Consider the following 22,662-nt stretch of genomic DNA (forward strand, 5'->3'; position numbering starts at 1 on the left):
CACACCCACTCAGCTGGGCACCTGAGCTGAACAGTGGTAGTGGCATCTAGTTTAACAAAGAAAACAAAATGAATTAGCTTAATACTGATCCCATGATATAGATTAAGGCTAAACAAACTTCACTGAATATTTCTCTTACATTTATGTTTTATTGATGCCAATCAGAGTGGACATGACCAGACAGTCTTCTAATTGGGATGGTGGTTTTTTTCCCCAAGAGTTTAGTAAATATTATTTGTTTATAATACTCAATACTGTCTCTTTTTCTTGATTTCTGAACCAGTTCATGTGTCCAAACATGTCAACCAGTACACAGCATGAGTAATAACGCTTGTTTGTGCAGAATGCTGACATAATCTAAAAGACACCAGGAAAAATCTGCTGAGAAATGACTTTTTCTTCACTTCAACTACCAAACCTCTAGAACAATAACAGTTGAAATAGTAAATGTGATTAAGTATAATATTACCTCTTGTTCCTCATGCTTTCCTCCTATAAACCAGCAACCTTTATCCTTGGTTGGCTTATGAATTTGGTTGACTTTTAATTTTATATACAGTAAGTCTTCACTTAACATAGTGGAAACTTTAATAAAGCAAAAGAATGTATAGCAGGTCCTTGAAATAACATTGTTTTGATGATGTTTTGTTATAATGCTGATGAGGGGGGAAAATGGTTTCATTATACGTCATTTCACTTGAAGTTGCTGTTTCTGAGAACCTACTGACCACATTAAGTGAGGGCTTACTGTACTCTCCTAAGAATTTTCTTTTCATTTTTATCATTTGGCACTTGGCTAAATAATAGTGGTCAAAGCAGAAAGATGGATTTTTGTGTGATGGTACAGTATCTCCCCCTTTAGAGCATTCTGGCCTTCAGTGGGTTTATTTTGCATCTAGGAAAGCATGAGACTCATTGCATTTAAAAATTTGGTCCACTGAGCAGCCAGAGACTACTGTCCATTGAGTTTTACTACATGTTTTAAAAATTTTATAATATTGTTTTGCCAGTGGACTATACAGAGAGATTTTACTGCCCTGTTTACTGTGACTTTGACAAAAGAGCCAGTTTCTTCTTTTTTGTTCTTGAAAACTTAAGTGAAAATTTCCTTTTTTAATCTTTGTGTATGACATTTGTATAGATACTGCTTTACTGATGATAGCTTTCACTTTACATTTTTTCCTAAAGTATTATTTTTTGCAAGTTCTTTGCATATTGCTTTCCAGTGATGATCTTGCCAGATCACACTGTGTTTGGGGGCTGTATATAAAATAAAATACATTATTTGTCATTTATAACTCTTCATTTTTTGCATACTATTCAATATATATGTGTATAGTGTACATATAAAATAACAGTGAACATTTATTACAAACATATATGTAGGTAGTATGAAAGTTAATTTATATGTATCATATCAGATAATTCTGTAATCCTAGGAGATAGGTTTTATTGTTAACCTTTTTAAAAATTAAGACTATTTTAGAGTAGTTTTAGGTTCATTAAAAATTAAGCAGAAAGTACAGAGTGTTCCCATAAACCTCCTCACCTTCCTACAACCCCAGATATATAGTTTCCCCTATTAAGATTAACTTACTTTTGTGTTGAAGATTTGTTACAGTTGATGAGTGAATTAAAGTCTATAGTTTATATTAGAGTGCACTCTTTGTGTTGTGTATTTTGTGAATTTGGACAAGTGCTTAATGCCATGTATCCACCATTATAATATCAGATGGAATAGTTGCATTGCCCTAAAAATCTCATGCCCTGCCAGTCCTCTTTTTTTTTTTTGTATCAAAGAAATTGTAGCTATGAGATGAAATAATTTTCCAAGGGTCATGTAGCTAAACAAGTATGGGAGCTGTTCTGCTTCCCTAGAATTTGTACTTCTAATTCATACATTAGGCTGCCTGATTTGCTACAGTTATTAAATCATTTAGGGAACCCTAATTGGTTCCCTAATTCTTTTTATTTTTTACTTTATGAAAGTGTATGTATAGGAAACATTCTGTCTGTGCTTTCCTTTAAAGTTAAAATGTTACGGGAAACATTGCAGAGAATTAAAAAATTTTAATTATTGGTATTTGACAAGACTTCTGATTTAAAAAGGAGTTACCGAATAGAGTAGCATTACTAAAATGATAGAAGAAATGAGGAAGCCAGTTGTCTGATCATTAATAGAGACAACAGCAGGCTATGTCCTAACTACTAGAATAATGAGTTAACGAAGGAGGTAGCAACTGTGAGTTTTTTTTAATGAAGGAATGAACAAAAGGAGAGGGAGTATGGAGAAAAGAGTCAAACCTGCATAGCATGTAATACAAGTTGTCCAAACCACAGCCTGTAGGCAGCATGTGGCCCAGGACGGCTTTGAATGCAGCCCAACATAAATTCATAAACTTTCTTAAAACATTCTGAAATTTATGCATGAACCTTTAAAAAAAAAAAACTGATCAGCTATCATTAGTGTTAGTGTATTTTATGTGTAGCCCAATTCAATTCTTCTTCTTCCAGTGTGGTCCAGGGAAGCCAAAAGATTGGACACCCCTAATGTAGCATATTAGATTAATTATATACCTCTAACTTCAGAAAATTAATCTTCATAACAATAGTTTTAAAAGTATATGCAAAGTGGGCTGGACGTGGTGGCTCATGCCTGTAATCCCAGCACTTTCGGAGGCTGAGGAGGGCAGATTACCTGAGGTCAGGAGTTGGAGACCAGCCTGACCAACATGGAGAAACCCAGTCTCTACTAAAAATACAAAAAATTAGCTGGGCATGGTGGTTCATGTCTGTCATCCCAGCTACTCAGGAGGCTCAGGCAGGAGAATTGCTTGGACCCAGTAGGTAGAGGTTGCAGTGAGCTGAGATTGCGCCATTGCATTCCAGCCTAGGTAACAAGAGTGAAAGTCCATCTCAAAAAAAAAAAAAAAAAAAAAGTAAGAAGAAAACATTGTTTGAAGTTTATGTAGGTAAAGAGAATATAAATTATTTGTCTTTACCATGGTCTGTGGCTTTGGGCACCACCCACTGCCTTGGCATCCTTCACAGTCACTGTACATCTTCAACCCAACCATGCCAAACAAGATAGAACTGCTCCAGGAAAGTGCTTCTTAGGGGTCTTCTCCTATCTTGTGCTACCCCTTTGGGTTACAGAGGAAGTAACTGTGGTTCAGAGGCCACAACTAAGTGAAGAATGTATACTTTTAGAATCTGTTTAGACTATGGTGTTCTTCATGAAAAATCAATTTATTTTATGTAAATGTTCTCCCCTATTTTTTGCTTATTTTCCTTGTGCATATGATGGTAATATTTACTTAAAACTACAACAACAAAGGTGACCTAATTTTAACCTAGTAAATCCTGGATTACCAGAATTTTAGTCCTGAATAGTAACAATAAGGATAAATAGTAGCTGTTTGAGAGTCACCAAATTGTGACTCTTTTCTTCATAAAGTGAGTAAGGCCATTTAAAATGGCCACAGTTCTTTACAAGGAAGAAGAAGGAATAAAGAGGAAACAAATCAAAGGGAGAAAATAAAATGGAAATATTTCTTTAAAACTGTCTTGTCTTTCTGGTTTCTGTGAAAGTTTTTTTTTTCACTTTGTGTCTTGCTTTCCTGGCCTGGTCTTTTTGGTGGGCCCTTATCTTCTGTTATATATTCCTCATGCCTTCCAGGGTTCAGACCTCAGTGCTGTCTCTCAACACTTTTTTCTTGATCATCCTCATTTAGATAAGAACAAAATGCTTTTTTTTTTCCTTTCCTATCATGATTACCAAGTAGACATTTGGCTACTTCAGTTAGGCCTGGGCAGTGAAGAATCCCTCATGACCTGTTACTGAATCATCCATTTTCTCTGTTTTTCAAGGGTCGTAAGACCGAGGCTGAAAAGCTCTTCTTGAAGGCTATTGAGCTGGATCCCACCAAAGGAAACTGTTACATGCATTATGGTGAGTGGTTGATATTTTTTCCATGTCTTCCACATTTAGGATATTAATGTTGATACAAGATCTAGGTTTTGCTGGTAAAGAACATTTCAACAGGAGATGGACTCTGTTATTGCAGATTTAGCCTCATGTTATATTCCTACCTTCTCATTCAAAACAGTCTTATTACAAGGGCTGTGTGTTAACTTTCCTTTAGTAATTTTATTAGGACTTTAACAGGGATGGCACTGGACAGTTGTTTTTTTCAAGTTCAGTGTGGAGTTTAAATGAGATCTCATCAGGAAAGCATCTAGCTCCTTGCCTTATGCATAGTTTATAATAAAACATTTGCTTCTTTTTCATTCTAAATCATAATGTATTGCTCTTCGAGCATGTCATTTTGAAGTTTTAGAAGTTTACATTTTGGCTTCAAAAATCTTGCTTTCTGGAAGATATGGATGTACACCAGCCTATAAATGCCAAATATTGAGGCCAAGGATAAGCTGGAAAGGGTACAAAAAATGGCTGTCTCATTTCATTTAGCCTTGGCCTTAATCAGTCTAGAATGAGGTTACATAACAACTCTGTCACACTCTGCTCTGTCATTAGTAGTGAGTCATGTGTTTAGTGAGGCGAAGTATATAGCTGGTTTGATATTGTGTAAGATGTGCTTATTTCTACCAGATTCGCAGTTGGAATTTCTTTTAGGGAGCCAGAAAGCATTAACTTTTGCTGATCCCTTGTGGGGGAAAAGTGGCTTTTTGATCACTGTTGGCTTTGATGTATTAGTGACTGTCAAGTAGTAAACTTAAAAGTGGACAGAAATTAAATATAAGGAACTAAAGCTAGTATACTAGTAGAATATTTAATTCCTTTTCCCAGTTTCCAGCTGTAAAAATGAATTGGTGACAGACTGCAAGTGTAGAAGAATAGAAATAATAAAATGATGGAGGCATTCAAACAACCACAAATCCATGTTTTAATTTATGTTATTGTGTGTCTATGTTTACAAACCTAGGAATGCAGCACATTATCTCCCCAGCATTAATGCAGGATGGTACAACTCCTGATTTTGTCTCACAATGCCGTTGTAATGGCATGTTAAAATAGTAGTCAACTAATTTAAGTTTGCGACAGATTTTATTTTTATTTTTATAGGTTTTCCTATTGAAGTGCTTCAGGATTCTCTCATGCCTAGTATTTTTGGGTACCTCAGCTGCCCATGGAAGTAGTTTCATGGTGATTTTCCCTGAGTACTAAAGGGCTGCCCATCATTGCGTGTTATAAAATAGGAGATTTTTTTCCCCTATCTGCTGCCTGCATTTCATTTGCCTCATACTAATTCTACTTACTGCATCTTCTAAGCTTAAGTATAATATTATGGAAAATATTATTTATAGGTTTTTCACAATCAATTTCATTAAACATTGTCATTGCTCCATTTGGATTGCAATTTCATTATTTTATTAATTTTAAAAGTTGGCTCCCTTATTAATCTGGCTATGTCCATCTTCTATCTTATAAAAAAAGTTATTATGATTTTTACATTACATAATGCTCCTAAAATATTATTTTCCAGTGGCGATACTAGTAGGTATTTCTTCCTTAAGAAATTTTTGGATTTAGTTGAACAGAAAGTTCTACAAACTTTTTTTTTTTGAGATGAAGTTTTACTCTTGTTGCCCAAGCCAGAGTGCAATGGTAAGATCTCTGCTCACTGCAACCTCCACTTCCCAGGTTCAAATAATTCTCCTGCCTCAGCCTCCCGAGTAGCTGAGACTACAGGTGCCCACCACCATGCCCAGCTAATTTTTAAATTTTTTTTTATTAGTAGTAGAGACAGGGTTTCACCATGTTGTCCATGCTAGTCTCAAACTCCTGACTTCATGTGATCCGCCTGTGCCTCAGCCTCCCAAAATGCTGGAATTACAGGCATAAGCTACTGCGCCTGGCCTGCAAACTTTAATTTTATATAGTATTTGGAAAGCAATGATAACAGATGTCTTTAAATGTGTCTGTAAAAACTGATTCTTCTTAGTACTCTTGATTTAAGTTTTTTTTTGACATACATACATTATGAAAGGTATTTTATTTTCTAAAGGAGGAATGATTATATAATTCAATATAAAGTTATGAAATATAATGTTATGTATTTTATGAAATTTTATAAACTTCAATATTTTTTTCCTACTTTGGAGTTGGTAATAGAACTCCAAATGAGGTAGTAGTTAGAGCAAAAAGGAATAGTAGTTAGGGCAAATTCATCTACAAAAATAGGGGAAGCTCATAATTGAGTACATGATATTCTTTGCTCACTGTGCTCAGATTATAAACCATGCAAATTTTCATTTAGAGGGATCTATTTCAAAGGATTGAATTTTAGAACTGGAAATGTAACGTTCTTTTATTTTTATTTATTTATTATTGATTTTTACTTTTTTATTGCATTTTAGGTTTTGGGGTACATGTGAAGAACATGCAAGATTGTTGCATAGGTACACACATGGCAGTGTGATTTGCTGCCTTCCTCCCCATCACCTATATCTGGCATTTCTTCCCATTCTTTTAAAATTATGTCATATAACAAATGAGTAGATTGAAGTCTAGAGAAATGGAATTGACTTGCTCAAGTTAATTACAGCTAAGTTTTGGATTCCCTGATTACTGTCATGCTTTTTCTTCCATAAAATATATTGTTTTGTTTGGGTTCTTTTGTGTTTTTATTTTTGGGTTTTGTTTTTGTTTTTTTTCAAAATACTGGCAAATAGAGAGGTAGGTAAATATTTTTGATCAGTAGGTCCTACTGTACACAGTTTTAGAACTCAAATTTATATGTCATGACTTAGCTTAAAGTTCATAGAGAATGTTTTTTAGTAATTTTAAAATTTATGCAGTGTGTCTTCTAGGCCCAACCGCATCATTCTGCTTTCAGAAAGTAAGTCATGCTCTATAGGAAATAAATAGGATGATGTCATCTTTAGAAGATGATGAGTTAGGAAGTTGGATACTCCTTGAGACAAGGTAGTCAGATAAAGCATCTTTGATAATATGATATTTGAAATTTCTATGTTAATCCACCTATTAAAGAGCCAGGTTCATATAGAAGAAATAGAAAGTACAAAGGACCAAGACAATATCAAGCCTGTGTTCACAGCGGAGAGGAAAAAAAGCTAATGTGACTAGAACATTGAACTAGGTGGGAAAATGGGAGGAAAGGAGGCCACAGGGGAATGAGAGGTAGAGCCCATAGGGACTTGGAGACTGAGCTAAGGAGTTTTGCATTTTATTCTAAGTGTATTGGAAGGGACCATGTGGAGAAGACAGGACTAGAGAAAGGTCAGAATAGAACGAGGGAAACTGTAGATAGTTTTTGTGATATTTTCATCAAGAGATGATGGTGTCTTGGACTTGGAAGGAGTTGTGGGAATGTAAATATTTATACTGAAATTATATGTTTACTTCCTTTAGAAGATTCAAACATAATTAAGAGTAGGGATGGTGTGTTTTCCATTCTTGTATCATCAGTATCTACTATATTGCTGTTTACACAGTAATACGCAACGTTTATTGAGATCAGTTAGGAAAATCCTCCATTCTAGAATTGGATCTGTATTACAAAATTGCCCAAAAGGATGATCTATTTGAATTTTTATTTCTTGTTTAAGAAAATACATACTATGATTCTTGTATCAGTTCCTTGCCAACTTGCTGGTTATATATATTCTTAGATTGTTATGCCAACAGATTAAATGAATAATAACACTTCCTTGGCTTAAAAATAAATGTTTAAATGAAATATATGTGTTTTGAGTCTTTTTAAAATGCTTTTGCAAATGCCAAAGAAAATGCCAGCGTTACTGAGTTTTGTTGTATGGGAAATCCACTCTCTTGTGTGATTTTGTGCTTCTGATTTGCTTTTTAATGATACAAGTATGTAGAAGATACCATCCTGTTGGGATTAGACAGAAGGAATTTTCAGAATTTGCGTTTGCTGCAGTGGTGATTAGAAGACAATATTTTTAAATACTATCGTTACTTGTATTTTTGTTTCCACTAGTTGTTTGAGGGAAGGGATTGCATTGCAGATTGCCTTTTTTTTCAGATTGGCTTACAAGAAAGAAAGTTAGGCAGGTTTATACAGTTGGTTCAATCAGTTGGTTAAATGTCATGCTGTGCGGTACCTATAGTCTCTGGAATTCAGATTTATCATCTGTAAAGTGAAAGATTGACAGACTCTAAAATGTTTTCCATTTCCATTTACTGTGATTTCTTGTCTGTAACATATACTCAATTTCTCACAGCTCTTTTATCAAAATTGTAAGGAATGCAGTTGGTTTCAAACTGTGGCATTAGTAATAATGTAATATTGTGTATTTGTATGTTGTCAAATATTCCCGTGTTCACGTGAAGCAAATAATGTAAAGTCTTTATTTAATTCAGTTTATAAATCTCAAAGGTGAGGGTTTGATGCCTTGGTGTCTCATGTGGGCCTATAATTCAGGGAATTCTCTGTAGTTTCCCCTGTGCCCTCCAAAAGAATGAGGGTGAAGACACGAAGTCTCTCTTTCAAAATTACTAGAAAAGAACTTTTTCAGACAGAATGCATTATAAATGTTTTCTATAGGTGCACAGTAGTAAATTTGGTCTCCATTGAAACAATTTAAGTCAATGAATATTTGTTATAAGGTACCTATTGTATACAAATTCTGGGAGATGGGGAATTGATGAAATATTGTGGACTGATATGTGAAAAGTTGAAAGGGAGCAGATTTAGTGCTATTGAAAAAAGTACTCTTTTATGTACACCTTGGACAGTTTTTCCTTCCCTGTTTTCCTCTTAACAGTGAGTTTCTAAAAACCTATGGCCCTGTTATGTTTGCTATTAATAGAGTGACATAGTTCACTTTCAAGGGATCAGCTATGTAGTGATGAGTCTTGAACCTCTTACTTTTAGCCTCCAGCTCAGTATATATTCAGCATTATACCAGATATAGGGACACAGTAGAGAATAAGACAGGCTGTAGTGGATCTTACAAACTGGGAAGGAGGCAAAAACTGTAAAAATAATAGTTTAATTAGTTTTAAAAAGAGTCAGTTATTCTATCATTTTTACTTGTGAGCTCATAGAAAAGTATAGATTTTTTAAACTTATAATTGTCTGGATTATTATTATTTGGCTCTCTTGTCACTTTTAGAATGCTACCATTATATATTTATTAAACACTTGGCCATCTATCTTATGTTTTCTTGTCCCTGAATCTTTTTTGCTCCATCATCCAACCCCTGTGTAAGGTAGGAATGGATCCTAATTAAATTTGACTGAATTTGATATCAGAATTTTTAAGTGACTTTCTATTTCAGAAATTTTTAATGTGTTTAGTGGAGGAAGAACTTTAAAAGCCCAGATCTTTCAACTTTTAAATCCAGAACTTTCTACTATTATTATTAGACTCTGTTTTTCTCTAGGATGGTGTCCTAGTCCATTTTGTGTTACTATAAAAGAATACCTGAGACTGGGTAATTTATAAAGAAAAAAGGTTTATTTATGTCTGCAGGCTATAAAATTCAAGGGCTTTGCCTTTGCTTCTGGTGAGGGCTTTTATGCTCCCTCATAACTTGGTGGAAGAAGGTCAAAGGGGAAGAAGAAAGATGAGAAGAGAGAAAGCCGACAGAGCATCCTGACTTTGTAAGAATTCACACTCGTGGGAACTAATCCATAGTCATGAGAACTTATCCAGTCTTACCAGAGAACTCACTACCACTGTTAGGGCACCAAACCATTCGTGAGGAATCCACCCTTATGACCCAGACACCTTCCTGTAGGCCCCACCTACCACTGTCACCATATTGAGGATCAAATTTCAACATGAGCTTTGGTAGCAAGAGGAAACCATATCCAAACCATAGCAGATAGTTCATATACTATTTGTTTCACTTTTAAAAGCAGGCTCGGAGGACAGTGTTAAAATAATAGGTTTGGTCTTTCATCAATGAGCACTGAAAGTAGAGGCTTGAAATACATAATGAATTGAACTGGTGAGTGGCCTGTATTATTTTTTATTATTCATAACTAAGTTGATGTAGAAGATGGTAATGGATTGAGACTATGTTTTATCCTTTCATTTTTAGTCACTTCAAAAACAGCAAGAGGACGTTTTAAAATAATGAACCAAATAACAATATTGCCTTAATTAAAAATGAAAATACACTTGGAGTCTTTGCAAAATTATGTTGAGATTACAATTATGTTTAATACTTAAGACCAAACCATCTTTTTTAAAAAATAAATGTTTAGTGTCCCTTTAATGCTCCAATAAGAGCATCAGCAGTTCACAGATATATAATTAGATTAAGGTTTTTCTAAAGATTGTTCCAAACTATTTCATTCCTCATCTGTGATTTTTTATTTCTAAATTTTCTATTATTAAAATGTGTCTATTAAATTAATACAATTTAATCTTCATACCTTTGTGTATTTTACATAAGATATTTTCCAAAGCCTTTTATAATTAAAACTTCCCCGCAACTAAAATGGGAAGAAATAGGAAATGGTTTTTGCTTAAAAGCAAAGAATTAAGGAGAAACATTAATTTGTTTCTGAAAAGTCATATGATTAAGAAACAATAAACTCTTAAAGAATAATTTCTCTAAAGGCAAAAACTAAAAGATCCATGTACTCAAGACATTAGAAACTATACAACTACAATGAAAATAGAGTATAAAGACCAAGTGACACGAACAAATGACTCCTTAAAGAGGAACTACAACTGGTTTATTTATTTATTTTTTTGAGACGGAGTATTGCTCTCTCGCCCAGGCTGGAGTGCAGTGGCGCGATCTTGGCCCACTGGAACCTCTGCCTCCTGACAACTGGTTTGAAAGTTAGGTAAACATTCAATTTCATTGTAAATCAAAGGAATTCAAATTTAAATAATAATGAATTCCCTCAAGCTGCCCTAACACTTATTCTCAATAATTCTCTCCTGAGAATATATTTTAAGGAAATGCAGGTATTTTTAATGTTTAAGATTATCAGCAAAAATAGTAATTGAGCTTTGACTTTGCTACTTGTTAGAGGTAAAAATGGGAAAGCATATATCTGAAATATCTGAATATCTGAAATATCTGATCTAAGTATCTAAAAAAGGGAGATCGTTAAATGAAGTGGGATTATTCCCATTTGATGAAATCTTTTAAATCCTAAATTAAGGTTATGAAGGATACCTAATAATGAGACAACTGCCTATGTTATTATGTTAGGTGAAAAAAGAATAAAAATTATACATGGCGTAAGATTAAATTCTGCAAAATAACTAAGTCATTAGAAAGCGAAAGAAACTTTTTAAAACATCAGAATGTTTAGAATGGATGTATTAGCTTTTTAGACATGAAACCTATTGTTTTCCTTTGTTTGGAAGGCCTAATCTTTCCTATTTTAAATTTTCTATAACAAGCACATTACTTTTATGAAGGATGTATACTTCAATAAAATATGAAAGAACAAGCATCTTTTTTTGTTGTTTTTTTGAGATGGAGTTTCACTCCTGTCGCCCAGGCTGGAGTACAGTAATGCAGTCTCAGCTCACTGCAATCTCTGCCCCCTGGGTTCAAGCGATTCTCCAGCCTCAGTCTCACAAGTAGCTGGTATAGGGGCTCGCCACCATGCCCAGCTAATTTTTGTATTTTTAGTAGAGATAGGGTTTTACCATGTTGGCTAGGCTAGAAATTCTGACATCAGGTGATCCACCTGCCTTGGCCTCCCAAAGTGGTAGGATTACAGGCATAAGCCACCACACCTGGCCAAGAACCAGCATCTTAGTCTAATGTTCAAGTAGATAGCAGGAGAATTATTACAGTAACCAACCAATTATCAAAAATTATTTAATAGAACTCAACATGTAAACTTTAAGACATAAAAATTAAACAAGAAGGGAATAAAAAGTAGAGAAAGACCGCTTGCATGGAGTCTCTATTAAATGTAATATTTTCATTATGAAATCTTCAAATATTACAATATATTTGATGCATATATTATATATATTTGATGAATTCATAATATACTATAATGGTATGTTTATTGAGTACTTTTGTGTCCTGAGAAATTCACATATAGCATCTCATTTAATTCCCACAAAAACCAGATGGGGAGAGTATGTGACTATGTTAATTTTACCGATGAGGAAAGTGATCTCATCCAGCAGTAACATTGGGGTATATTACCCAAGGTATCAGTGCCAGTTAATAGTAGTTAAATTCTTTACAGGGCCAGTTGTGCTATACTGCAGTGTTATCATCTCTTATGTCAACATATAGAATGCTAAGACCATGCTAAGATGTGGTATGATGACATTCTATGGTGATGTTCTTTCTGACCCACAAAGTTTTATTATAGCTCTTCCAACAACCAAGAAAGAAATAAAACTGTGTTGTAGAATACGATTGCAAAATGCGTTACAATATTAGGATGAGTAAATGAACGCAAATAATATGGTGTGTCCTTACTCCAGAGTTAATGAAAATTTACAGAAAAGAAAGACCTTGGCACCATGCTGGGCACATATGTGCTCATTCATGCTAGTGCTGTTATTACTGAAGCTGAGTGTTTAACAATTACGTTCCTGATCAAGCATTGGGTGCATTTATGCATATTTTTTGTCAGTTCCTGAGTGCTGTGCAGAAATAACATTACCCATATTTTACAGATAACAACATTTAAGGATCCACAATTTTAAGTGGCACATTGAAGGCCCTATGACTAGTAAGTGGGCAGAGCAAGAATCTAAGCCTCTTCTGACACTCCAGCTCACAATACATTTATGGTTTTCCTTGTTCTGTGAAATATATGCTCTTACTAAACGTGAGCCTTATGGGTCCCCAATGGTGCCACACACCCAGAGCCAGATTGCTCTTAGGGAGTACTGCTGGTGAAGAAACCCAGGGAGCTCTGATCATTGTGCTCTTGAAGGCCCCAGGGAGGAAGGGCAGCTTGAGAGCCTGAAAGGCACAAAAGGAAAGGAGTTCATGGAGAAGTTAGTAAAAAGAAGAGGAGGCAAAGCACCAGAACTCACCCTCCATGGTTTTCTTTTTTTTTTTTTTTTTTTTTTTAATTTTTTATTGGATTATAGGTTTTGGGGTACATGAGCAGAGCATGCAAGACAGTTGCGTAGGTACACACATGGCAGTGTGCTTTCTTTTCTTCTCCCCTTCACCCACATTTGGCTTTTCTCCCCAGGCTATCCCTCCCCACCTCCCCCTCCCACTGACCCTCCCCTTTTCCCCCAATAGACCCCAGTGTTTAGTACTCCCCTTTCTGTGTCCATGTGTTCTCATTTTTCATCACCCACCTATGAGTGAGAATATGCGGTGTTTCATTTTCTGTTCTTGTGTCAGTTTGCTGAGGATGATGTTCTCCAGATTCATCCATGTCCCTACAAACGACACAAACTCATCATTTCTGATTGCTGCATAATATTCCATGGTGTATATGTGCCACATTTTTCCAATCCAGTCAATCATCAATGGGCATTTGGGTTGATTCCAGGTCTTTGCTATTGTAAACAGTGCTGCAATGAACATTCGTGTACATGTGTCCTTATAGTAGAACGATTTATAGTCTTTTGGATATATACCCAGTAATGGGATTGCTGGGTCAAATGAAATTTCTATTTCTAAGGCCTTGAGGAATCGCCACACCATCTTCCACAATGGTTGAACTAATTTACACTCCCACCAACAGTGTAAAAGTGTTCCTTTTTCTCCACATCCTCTCCAGCATCTGTTGTCTCCAGATTTTTTAATGATCGCCATTCTAACTGGCGTGAGATGGTATCTCAATGTGGTTTTGATTTGCATCTCTCTGATGACCAGTGACGATGAGCATTTTTTCATATGATTGTTGGCCTCATATATGTCTTCTTTTGTAAAGTATCTGTTCATATCCTTTTCCCACTTTTGAATGGGCTTGTTTGTTTTTTTCCTGTAAATCTGTTTGAGTTCTTTGTAAATTCTGGATATCAGCCCTTTGTCAGATGGGTAAACTGCAAAAATTTTTTCCCATTCTGTTGGTTGCCGGTCCACTCTAGCGACTGTTTCTTTTGCCGTGCAGAAGCTGTGGAGTTTGATTAGGTCCCATTTGTCTATTTTGGCTTTTGTTGCCAATCCTTTTGGTGTTTTGTTCATGAAGTCCTTCCGTACTCCTATGTCCTGGATAGTTTTGCCTAGATTTTCTTCTAGGGTTTTTATGGTGCCAGGCCTTATGTTTAAGTCTTTAATCCATCTGGAGTTAATTTTAGTGTAAGGTGTCAGGAAGGGGTCCAGTTTCTGCTTTCTGCACATGGCTAGCCAGTTTTCCCAACACCATTTGTTAAACATGGAATCCTTGCCCCATTGCTTGTTTTTGTCAGGTTTATCAAAGATTGTATAGTTGTATGTATGTTGTGTTGCCTCCGGTGCCTCTGTTTTGTTCCATTGGTCTATATCTCTGTTTTGGTACCAGTACCATGCTGTTTTGATTACTGTAGCCTTGTAGTATAGTTTGAAATCTGGTAGTGTGATGCCCCCCGCTGTGTTCTTTTTGCTTAGAATTGACTTGGCTATGTGGGCTCTCTTTTGGTTCCATATGAAGTTCATGGTGGTTTTTTCCAGTTCTGTGAAGAAAGTCAATGGTAGCTTGATGGGGATAGCGTTGATTCTGTAAATTACATTGGGCAGTATAGCCACTTTCACGATATTAATTCTTCCTACCCATGAACATGGAAAGTTTCTCCATCTGTTTGTGTCCTCTCTTATTTCGTTGAGCAGTGGTTTGTAGTTCTCCTTGAAGAGGTCTCTTACATTCCTTGTGAGTTGTATTCCTAGGTATTTTATTCTTTTTGTAGCAATTGCGAATGGCAGTTCACTCTTGATTTGGCTTTCTTTAAGTCTGTTATTGGTGTAGACGAATGCTTGTGATTTTTGCACATTGATTTTATATCCTGAGACTTTGCTGAAGTTGCTTATCAGTTTCAGGAGTTTTTGGGCTGAGGCAATGGGGTCTTCTAGGTATACTATCATGTCGTCTGCAAATAGAGACAATTTGGCTTCCACCTTTCCAATTTGAATACCCTTTATTTCTTTTTCTTGCCTGATTTCTCTGGCTAGAACTTCCAGTACTATATTGAATAGGAGTGGTGAAAGAGGGCATCCTTGTCTAGTGCCAGATTTCAAAGGGAATGCTTCCAGTTTTTGCCCATTCAGTATGATATTGGCTGTTGGTTTGTCATAAATAGCTTTTATTACTTTGAGATACGTTCCATCAATACCGAGTTTATTGAGGGTGTTCCACGGGGCACCCGGACAAGTGCGCCTTGTGGGGAGCGCTGGGTAGGACCGGCGCCGCCACCCCTGGCGTCCCGCGTCTCCTCTTCACTTGGGAATTTCCCTGTTCCGTGGGCAACAAAGATCAGTCTGGAAATGCAGCTCAGACTCACCTCTCCGCAGACACAACGAGAACTCCGATCCTGGGTTGTTCTCACAGCGCCATCTTAAGTCCTCCCCCCCTTTTTTTTTTTTTAATTTTTTTTATTGCATTTTAGGTTTTGGGGTACATGTGCAGAGCATGCAAGACAGTTGCATAGGTACACACATGGCAGTATGTTTTGCTTCCTTTCTCCCGTTCACCCACATTTGGCATTTCTCCCCAGGCTATCCCTCCCCAGCTCCCCCCCCCGCTGGCCCTCCCCTTTTCACCCCAATAGACCCCAGTGTTTAGGACTCTCCTCCCTGTGTCCATGTGTTCTCATTTTTCATCACCCACCTATGAGTGAGAATATGCAGTATTTCATTTTCTGTTCTTGTGTCAGTTTGCTGAGAATGATGTTCTCCAGATTCATCCATGTCCCTACAAACAACACAAACTCATCATTTCTGATTGCTGCATAATATTCCATGCTGTATATGTGCCACATTTTTCCAATCCAGTCTATCATCAATGGGCATTTTGGTTGGTTCCAGGTCTTTGCTATTGTAAACAGTGCTGCAATGAACATTCGTGTGCATGTGTCCTTATAGTAGAACGATTTATAGTCCTTTGGATATATACCCAGTAATGGGATTGCTGGGTCAAATGGAATTTCTATTTCTAAGGCCTTGAGGAATCGCCACACCGTCTTCCACAATGGTTGAACTAATTTACACTCCCTCCAACATTGTAAAAGTGTTCCTTTTTCTCCACATCCTCTCCAGCATTTATTATCTCCTGATTTTTAAATGATCACCCTTCTAACTGGCATGAGATGGTATCTCAATGTGGTTTTGATTTGCATCTCTCTAATGACCAGTGATAATGAGCATTTTTTCATATGATTGTTGGCCTCATATGTCTTCTTTTGTAAAGTGTCTGTTCCTATCCTTTGCCAAATTTTGAATGGGCTTGTTGTTTTCCTGTAAATGTGTTTGAGTTCTTTGTAAATTCTGGATATCAGCCCTTTGTCAGATGGGTAAACTACAAAAATTTATTCCCATTCTGTTGGTTGCCGATTCACTCTAGTGACTGTTTCTTTTGCTGTGCAGAAGCTGTGGAGTTTCATTAGGTCCCATTTGTCTATTTTGGCTTTTATTGCCAATGCTTTTGGTGTTTTGTTCATGAAGTCCTTGCCTACTCCTATGTCCTGGATGGTTTTGCCTAGATTTCCTTCTAGGGTTTTTATGGTGCTGGGTCTTATGTTTAAGTCTTTAATCCATCTGGAGTTAATTTTAGTGTAAGGGGTCAGGAAGGGGTCCAGTTTCTGCTTTCTGCACATGGCTAGCCAGTTTTCCCAACACCATTTATTAAACAGAGAATCCTTTTCCCATTGCTTGTTTTTGTCAGATTTATCAAAGATTGTATGGTTGTAGATATGTTGTGTTCCCTCCGATGCCTCTGTTTTGTTCCATTGGTCTATATCTCAGATTTTGTACCAGTACCATGCTGTTTTGATTACTGTAGCCTTGTAGTATAGTTTGAAATCCGGTAGTGTAATGCCCCCTGCTGTGTTCTTTTTCTTAGAATTGACTTGGCTATGCAGGCATTCTTTTGGTTACATATGAAGTTCATGGTGTTTTTTTCCAGTTCTGTGAAGAAAGTCAATGGTAGCTTGATGGGGATAGCGTTGATTCTGTAAATTACTTTGGGCAGTATAGCCATTTTCACGATATTAATTCTTCCTAACCATGAACATGGAATGTTTCTCCATCTGTTTGTGTCCTCTCTTATTTCATTGAGCAGTGGTTTGTACTTTTCCTTGAAGAGGTCCCTTACGTTCCTTGTGAGTTGTATTCCTAGGTATTTTATTCTTTTTGTAGCAACTGTGAATGGCAGTTTGTTGTTGATTTGGCTTTCTTTAAATCTGTTATTGGTGTAGAGGAATGCTTGTGATTTTTGCACATTGGTTTTATATCCTCAGACATTGCTGAAGTTGCTATCAGTTTCGGGAGTTTTTGGGCTGAGGCGATGGGGTCTTCTAGGTATACTATCATGTCGTCTGCAAATAGAGACAATTTGGCTTCCACCTTTCCTATTTGAATACCCTTTATTTCTTTTTCTTGACTGATTGCTCTGGCTAGAACTTCAAGTACTATATTGAATAGGAGTGGTGAAAGAGGGCATCCTTGTCTAGTGCCGGATTTCAAAGGGAATGCTTCCAGTTTTTGCCCATTCAGTATGATATTGGCTGTTGGATTGTCATAAATAGCTTTTATTACTTTGAGATACGTTCCATCGATACCGAGTTTATTGAGGGTTTTTAGCATAAAGGGCTGTTGAATTTTGTCAAATGCCTTCTCTGTGTCAATTGAGATAATCATGTGGTTTTTGTTTTTGGTTCTGTTTATGTGGTGAATTACGTTTATAGACTTGTATATGTTGAACCAGACTTGCATCCCCAGGATGAATCCTACTTGATCATGATGGATAAGTTTTTTGATTTGCTGTTGCCATCAGCTTGCCAATATTTTATTGAAGATTTTTGCATCTATGTTCATCATGGATATTGGCCTGAAGTTTTTTTTTTTCTTGTTGGTCTCTGCCGGGTTTTGGTATGAGGATGATGTTGGTCTCATAAAATGATTTGGGAAGGATTCCCTCTTTTTGGATTATTTGGAATAGTTTCAGAAGGAATGGTACCAGCTCCTCTTTGTGTGTCTGGTAGAATTCGGCTGTGAACCCATCTGGTCCTGGCCTTTTTTTGTGTGGTAGGCTCTTAATTGCTGCCTCGACTTCTGACCTTGATATTGGTCTATTCATAGTTTCAGCTTCCTCCTGGTTTAGGCTTGGGAGGACACAGGTCTCCAGGAATTTATCCATTTCTTCCAGGTTTACTAGTTTATGTGCATAGAGTTGTTTCTAATATTCTCTGATGATGGTTTGAATTTCTGTGGAATCTGTGGTGATTTCCCCTTTATCATTTTTTATTGCATCTATTTGGTTGTTCTCTCTTTTCTTTTTAATCAATCTGCCTAGTGGTTTGTCTATTTTGTTGATCTTTTCAAAAAACCAGCTCTTGGATTTATTGATTTTTTGAAGGTTCTTTCATGTCTGTATCTCCTTCAGTTCAGCTCTGATCTTAGTTATTTCTTGTCTTCTGCTAGGTTTTGAGTTGTTTTGATCTTGCTCCTCTAACTCTTTCAATTTTGACGATAGGGTGTCAATTTTGGATCTCTCCATTCTCCTCATATGGGCACTTATTGCTATATATATTCCTCTAGAGACTGCTTTAAATGTGTCCCAGAGATTCTGGCATGTTGTGTCTTCGTTCTCATTGGTTTCGAAGAACTTCTTTATTTCTGCCTTCATTTCATTGTTTATCCAGTCAACATTCAAGAGCCAGTTGTTCAGTTTCCATGATGCTGTGTGGTTCTGGGTTGGTTTCTGAATTCTGAGTTCTAACTTGATTGCACTATGGTCTGAGAGACTGTTTGTTATGATTTCAGTTGTTTTGCATTTGCTGAGCAGTGCTTTACTTCCAATTATGTGGTCAATTTTAGAGTAGGTGTGATGTGGTGCTGAGAAGAATGTATATTCTGTGGATTTAGGGTGGAGAGTTCTGTAAATGTCTATCAGGTTTGCTTGTTCCAGGTCTGATTTCAAGCCCTGGATATCCTTGTTGGTTTTCTGTCTGGTTGATCTGTCTATTATTGACAGTAGAGGGTTAAAGTCTCCCACTATTATTGTGTGAGAGTCTAAGTCTCTTTGTAAGTCATTAAAAACTTCCCTTATGTATCTGGGTCCTCCTGTATTGGGTCCATATATGTTTAGGATCGTTAGCTCTTCTTGTTGTATCGATCCTTTTACCATTATTTAATGGCATTCTTTGTCTTTTTTGATCTTTGTTGCCTTAAAGTCTATTTTATCAGAGATGAGAATTGCAACTCCAGCTCTTCTTTGCTCTCCATTTGCTTGGTAAATCTTCCTCCATCCCTTTATTTTGAGCCTTTGTGTATCCTTGCATGTGAGATGGGTTTCCTGGATACAGCACACCAATGGGTTTTGTTTTTTCGTCCAATTTGCCAGTCTGTGTCTTTTGATTGGTGCATTTAGTCCATTTACATCTATGGTTAATATTGTTATGTGTGAATTTGATACTGCCATTTGATGCTAGCTGGCTGTTTTGCCCGTTAGTTGATGTAGATTCTTCATTATGTTGATGCTCTTTAGCATTTAGTGTGATTTTGGAATGGCTGGTACTGGTTGTTCCTTTCTATGTGTAGTGCCTCTTTCAGGAGCTCTTGTAAAGCAGGCCTGCTGGTGACAAAATCTCTGAGTACCTGCTTGTTCGCAAAGGATTTTATTTTTCCTTCACTTCTGAAGCTCAGTTTGGTTGGATATGAAATTCTGGGTTGAAAGTTCTTTTCTTTAAGGATGTTGAATATTGGCCCCCACTCTCTTCTGGCTTGCAGAGTTTCTGCCAAGAGATCTGCTGTGAGTCTGATGGGCTTCCCTTTGTGGGTGACCCGACCTTTCTCTCTGGCTGCCCTTAGTATTTTCTTCTGTATTTCAACCCTGGTGAATCTGATGATTATGTGCCTTGGGGTTGCTCTTCTTGCAGAATATCTTTGTGGTGTTCTCTGTATTTCCTGCATTTGAGTGTTGGCCTCCCTTGCTAGGTGGGGGAAATTTTCCTGGATAATATTCTGAAGAGTATTTTCCAGGTTGGATGCATTCTCTTCGTCACATTCTGGTACACCTATCAAACGTAGGTTAGGTCTCTTCACATAGTCCCACATTTCTTGGAGACTTTGTTCATTCCTTTTTGCGCTTTTTTCTCTAATCTTGGTTTCTCGTTTTATTTCATTGAGTTGATCTTCGACTTCTGATATTCTTTCTTCTGCTTGGTTAATTCGGCTGTTGAAACTTGTGCATGCTTTGCGAAGTTCTCATATTATGTTTTTCAGCTCCTTCAGTTCATTCATATTCCTCCCTAAGTGAGCCATTATTGTTATCATTTCCTCGAATCGTTTTTCAAATCTTTTTTCAAGGTTCTTAGTTTCTTTGCATTGATTTAAAACATGTTCTTTTAGCTCACTAAAGTTTCTTATTATCCACCTTCTGAAGTCTAATTTCGTCATTTTGTCACAGTCATTCTCCATCCAGCTTTGTTCCCTTGCTGGTGAGGAGTTTTGGTTTTTTGTAGGAGTCGCGTGTTCTGGTTTCGGGTGTTTTCCTTTTTTTTTTTTGCGCTGGTTTCTTCCCATGTTTGTGGATTTATCAACCTGTCGTCTGAGTAGTTGCTGACTTTTCGATTGGGTCTCTGAGTGGACGCCCAGATTGTTGATGATGAAGTATTTCTGTTACTTGGTTTTCCTTCTACCAGTCTAGCCCCTCCACTGTATGACTGCTGAGGTCCACTCCAGGCCCTGCTTGTCTGGGATGCACCTATAGCGGCTGTGGAACAGTGAGGGATGCTACCAGTTTCTTTTTCTGCTATCTTTGTCCCAGATTGATGCCTGCCAAATGTCAGTCTTCTGGATATAGAGGGATCAGGGATCTGCTTGAGGAGACAATCTGTACTTTATAGGATCTCAATTGCTGAGCTGTGAGCTCTGTTGTTCATTCAGGGCTGTTATGCTGCTACATTTAATTCTGCTGCAGCAGAACTCATAAAAAACCCTTTTTTTCTCAGATGCTCTGTCTCGGGGAGTTGGGCTTTTCTTTATGAGTGTCCATGGCACTTTCCTGTCCAGCTAGGAGGCAATCTAGTCACTATTTGCCTGCCGAGGCTCCGCCCTGCTGGTGTGAGGTCCACCCTGCTGCTGCGGTCTCTGCCCTGCTGCCATGGGGTACGCCCTGCGACGGAGTCTCTCTGTTGTGGCGGGTTACCTCGGCAATGGCAGGCTGCATCAGCAATGGGAGTTTACCTCAGTAGGGGCGGGTTGCCACGGTAATGGCAAACGCCCCTCCCCCACCAAGCTGCACCGTCCTGGGTTCAGCTGTGCCTGCAGTGAAAATCTCCACCCGGAGCGTTTGGAATCACCATTTTGTTTGTCCCACTGCCCTGGCCCAAATGCCTTTTCCCTGGAACATCTTAGCCTCGCTCACTGTCCAAGTCCCGTTCAATCAGATGGATATGCCAATCTGCCCTCTCAAGTCTCAGATTGCCAGTTCAACAGGGCACCTGGACCAGTGCACTTTGTGCGGAGTGCTGTGGCGCACCAGTGCACTGCAGCACCAGCCGCCGGCTGCACCGGTTGCCGGCTGCACCAGCCAAAACCGCTTCCCTGGCATTTCACATCTCTTTTATACTTGGGAATTTCCCCATTCTGTGGGCAACAAAGATCCTTCTGGAAATGCGGCCCTGACTCACCCTCCACGCATTCACTGAGAGCTTCGATCCTGGGTTGTTCTCACCGTACCATCTTGAATCAGTCCTCGGTTTTCTTTACACTGTCTCACTTGTTCCTTCTAATAACTATGTATGATTACACCTATGTGAAAAGTGAAGAAACTGTAACTCAAAACCCAACCCAATAACCAAAGTGGCTTTGCTACAGGGGTTCCAACCCTTATCACAGTGCTTCGCCTAGGAAGGTTGGTCAATCAACTTCTTTTCAATACAAGAATGAGTAAAGAAGGGTAGACTGCCCTTTCGTTAGTTTTCAACTTCCCTTTTCTCGTCTGTGCCCCTTTTTTGTGTACAGGAATAGAATCCACTTTTTTTAAAAAATTGTCTATAACTAGGTCATGCTTTGCTAAGGGGAAGTACAGTTATATAAAATTAGCATACATTCTTTTGAATCTGTCTTTGTATAGGACCCTAGAAGCCATAAAGGCAAGATGATAAGAACTAAATTAAGATGTGGATGTAGGGAGTAAACAGTGCAAAAGATTTTTACCAGGAAGATGAATTTGGAATGAGGCACACCCGGCCCTACTGCAGCTTATCTCCCTAAGCATGATGTAGCTTCCGCACTCTGCTCCTCAGTGTCATGATCTGGAGATGACTATGGCCTAAAGTTGTAAGTATTTATTTACAGTTTTATAAAGTAGCATATAATAAATGCTCAGTTAATTGTGACAATGGGCATTTATTATTGTTAAATTATAATAAAAACCATAATATCCTGGAGAATGATTCAAAATATGAAAAAAATTGAATAAAGTGTATAAATAAAGGGACAAATTAAGGGAAGAAGAGACACTTACGTGTAAACAAAAAGACCAGAGAAAGGGAATAATTGTTTGCAGGAAGACTGAAGATTATAAGTAACCTTACAAATAAGAG

At 37.4% G+C, this 22,662-nt stretch overlaps 1 protein-coding gene across 8 annotated transcripts in view; it reads left to right on the plus strand.

The window, feature by feature from the left end:
• The window catches only part of TMTC2 (transmembrane O-mannosyltransferase targeting cadherins 2), a 452,640-nt gene that overhangs the window by 341,289 nt on the left and 88,689 nt on the right, over positions 1 to 22,662 (plus strand). For 6 of the 8 annotated variants that reach the window (XR_013521950.1, XR_013521951.1, XM_035257146.3 and 3 more), the window contains one exon: positions 3,871 to 3,952. Coding sequence is in view for 6 of the 8 variants with exons in the window: in XM_035257146.3 (XP_035113037.1) it covers positions 3,871 to 3,952 (82 nt within the window). In the remaining 2 variants the exon portion in view is untranslated. Of the gene's footprint in view, positions 1 to 3,870; positions 3,953 to 6,381; positions 11,848 to 22,190; positions 22,397 to 22,662 lie in introns of those variants that run through there. The other 2 variants (XM_035257151.3, XM_078337016.1) reach the window with 2 other exon arrangements.

The sequence above is a fragment of the Callithrix jacchus genome, chromosome 9, assembly GCF_049354715.1.
Source record: "Callithrix jacchus isolate 240 chromosome 9, calJac240_pri, whole genome shotgun sequence".
In the NCBI taxonomy this organism is placed as follows: domain Eukaryota; kingdom Metazoa; phylum Chordata; class Mammalia; order Primates; family Cebidae; genus Callithrix; species Callithrix jacchus.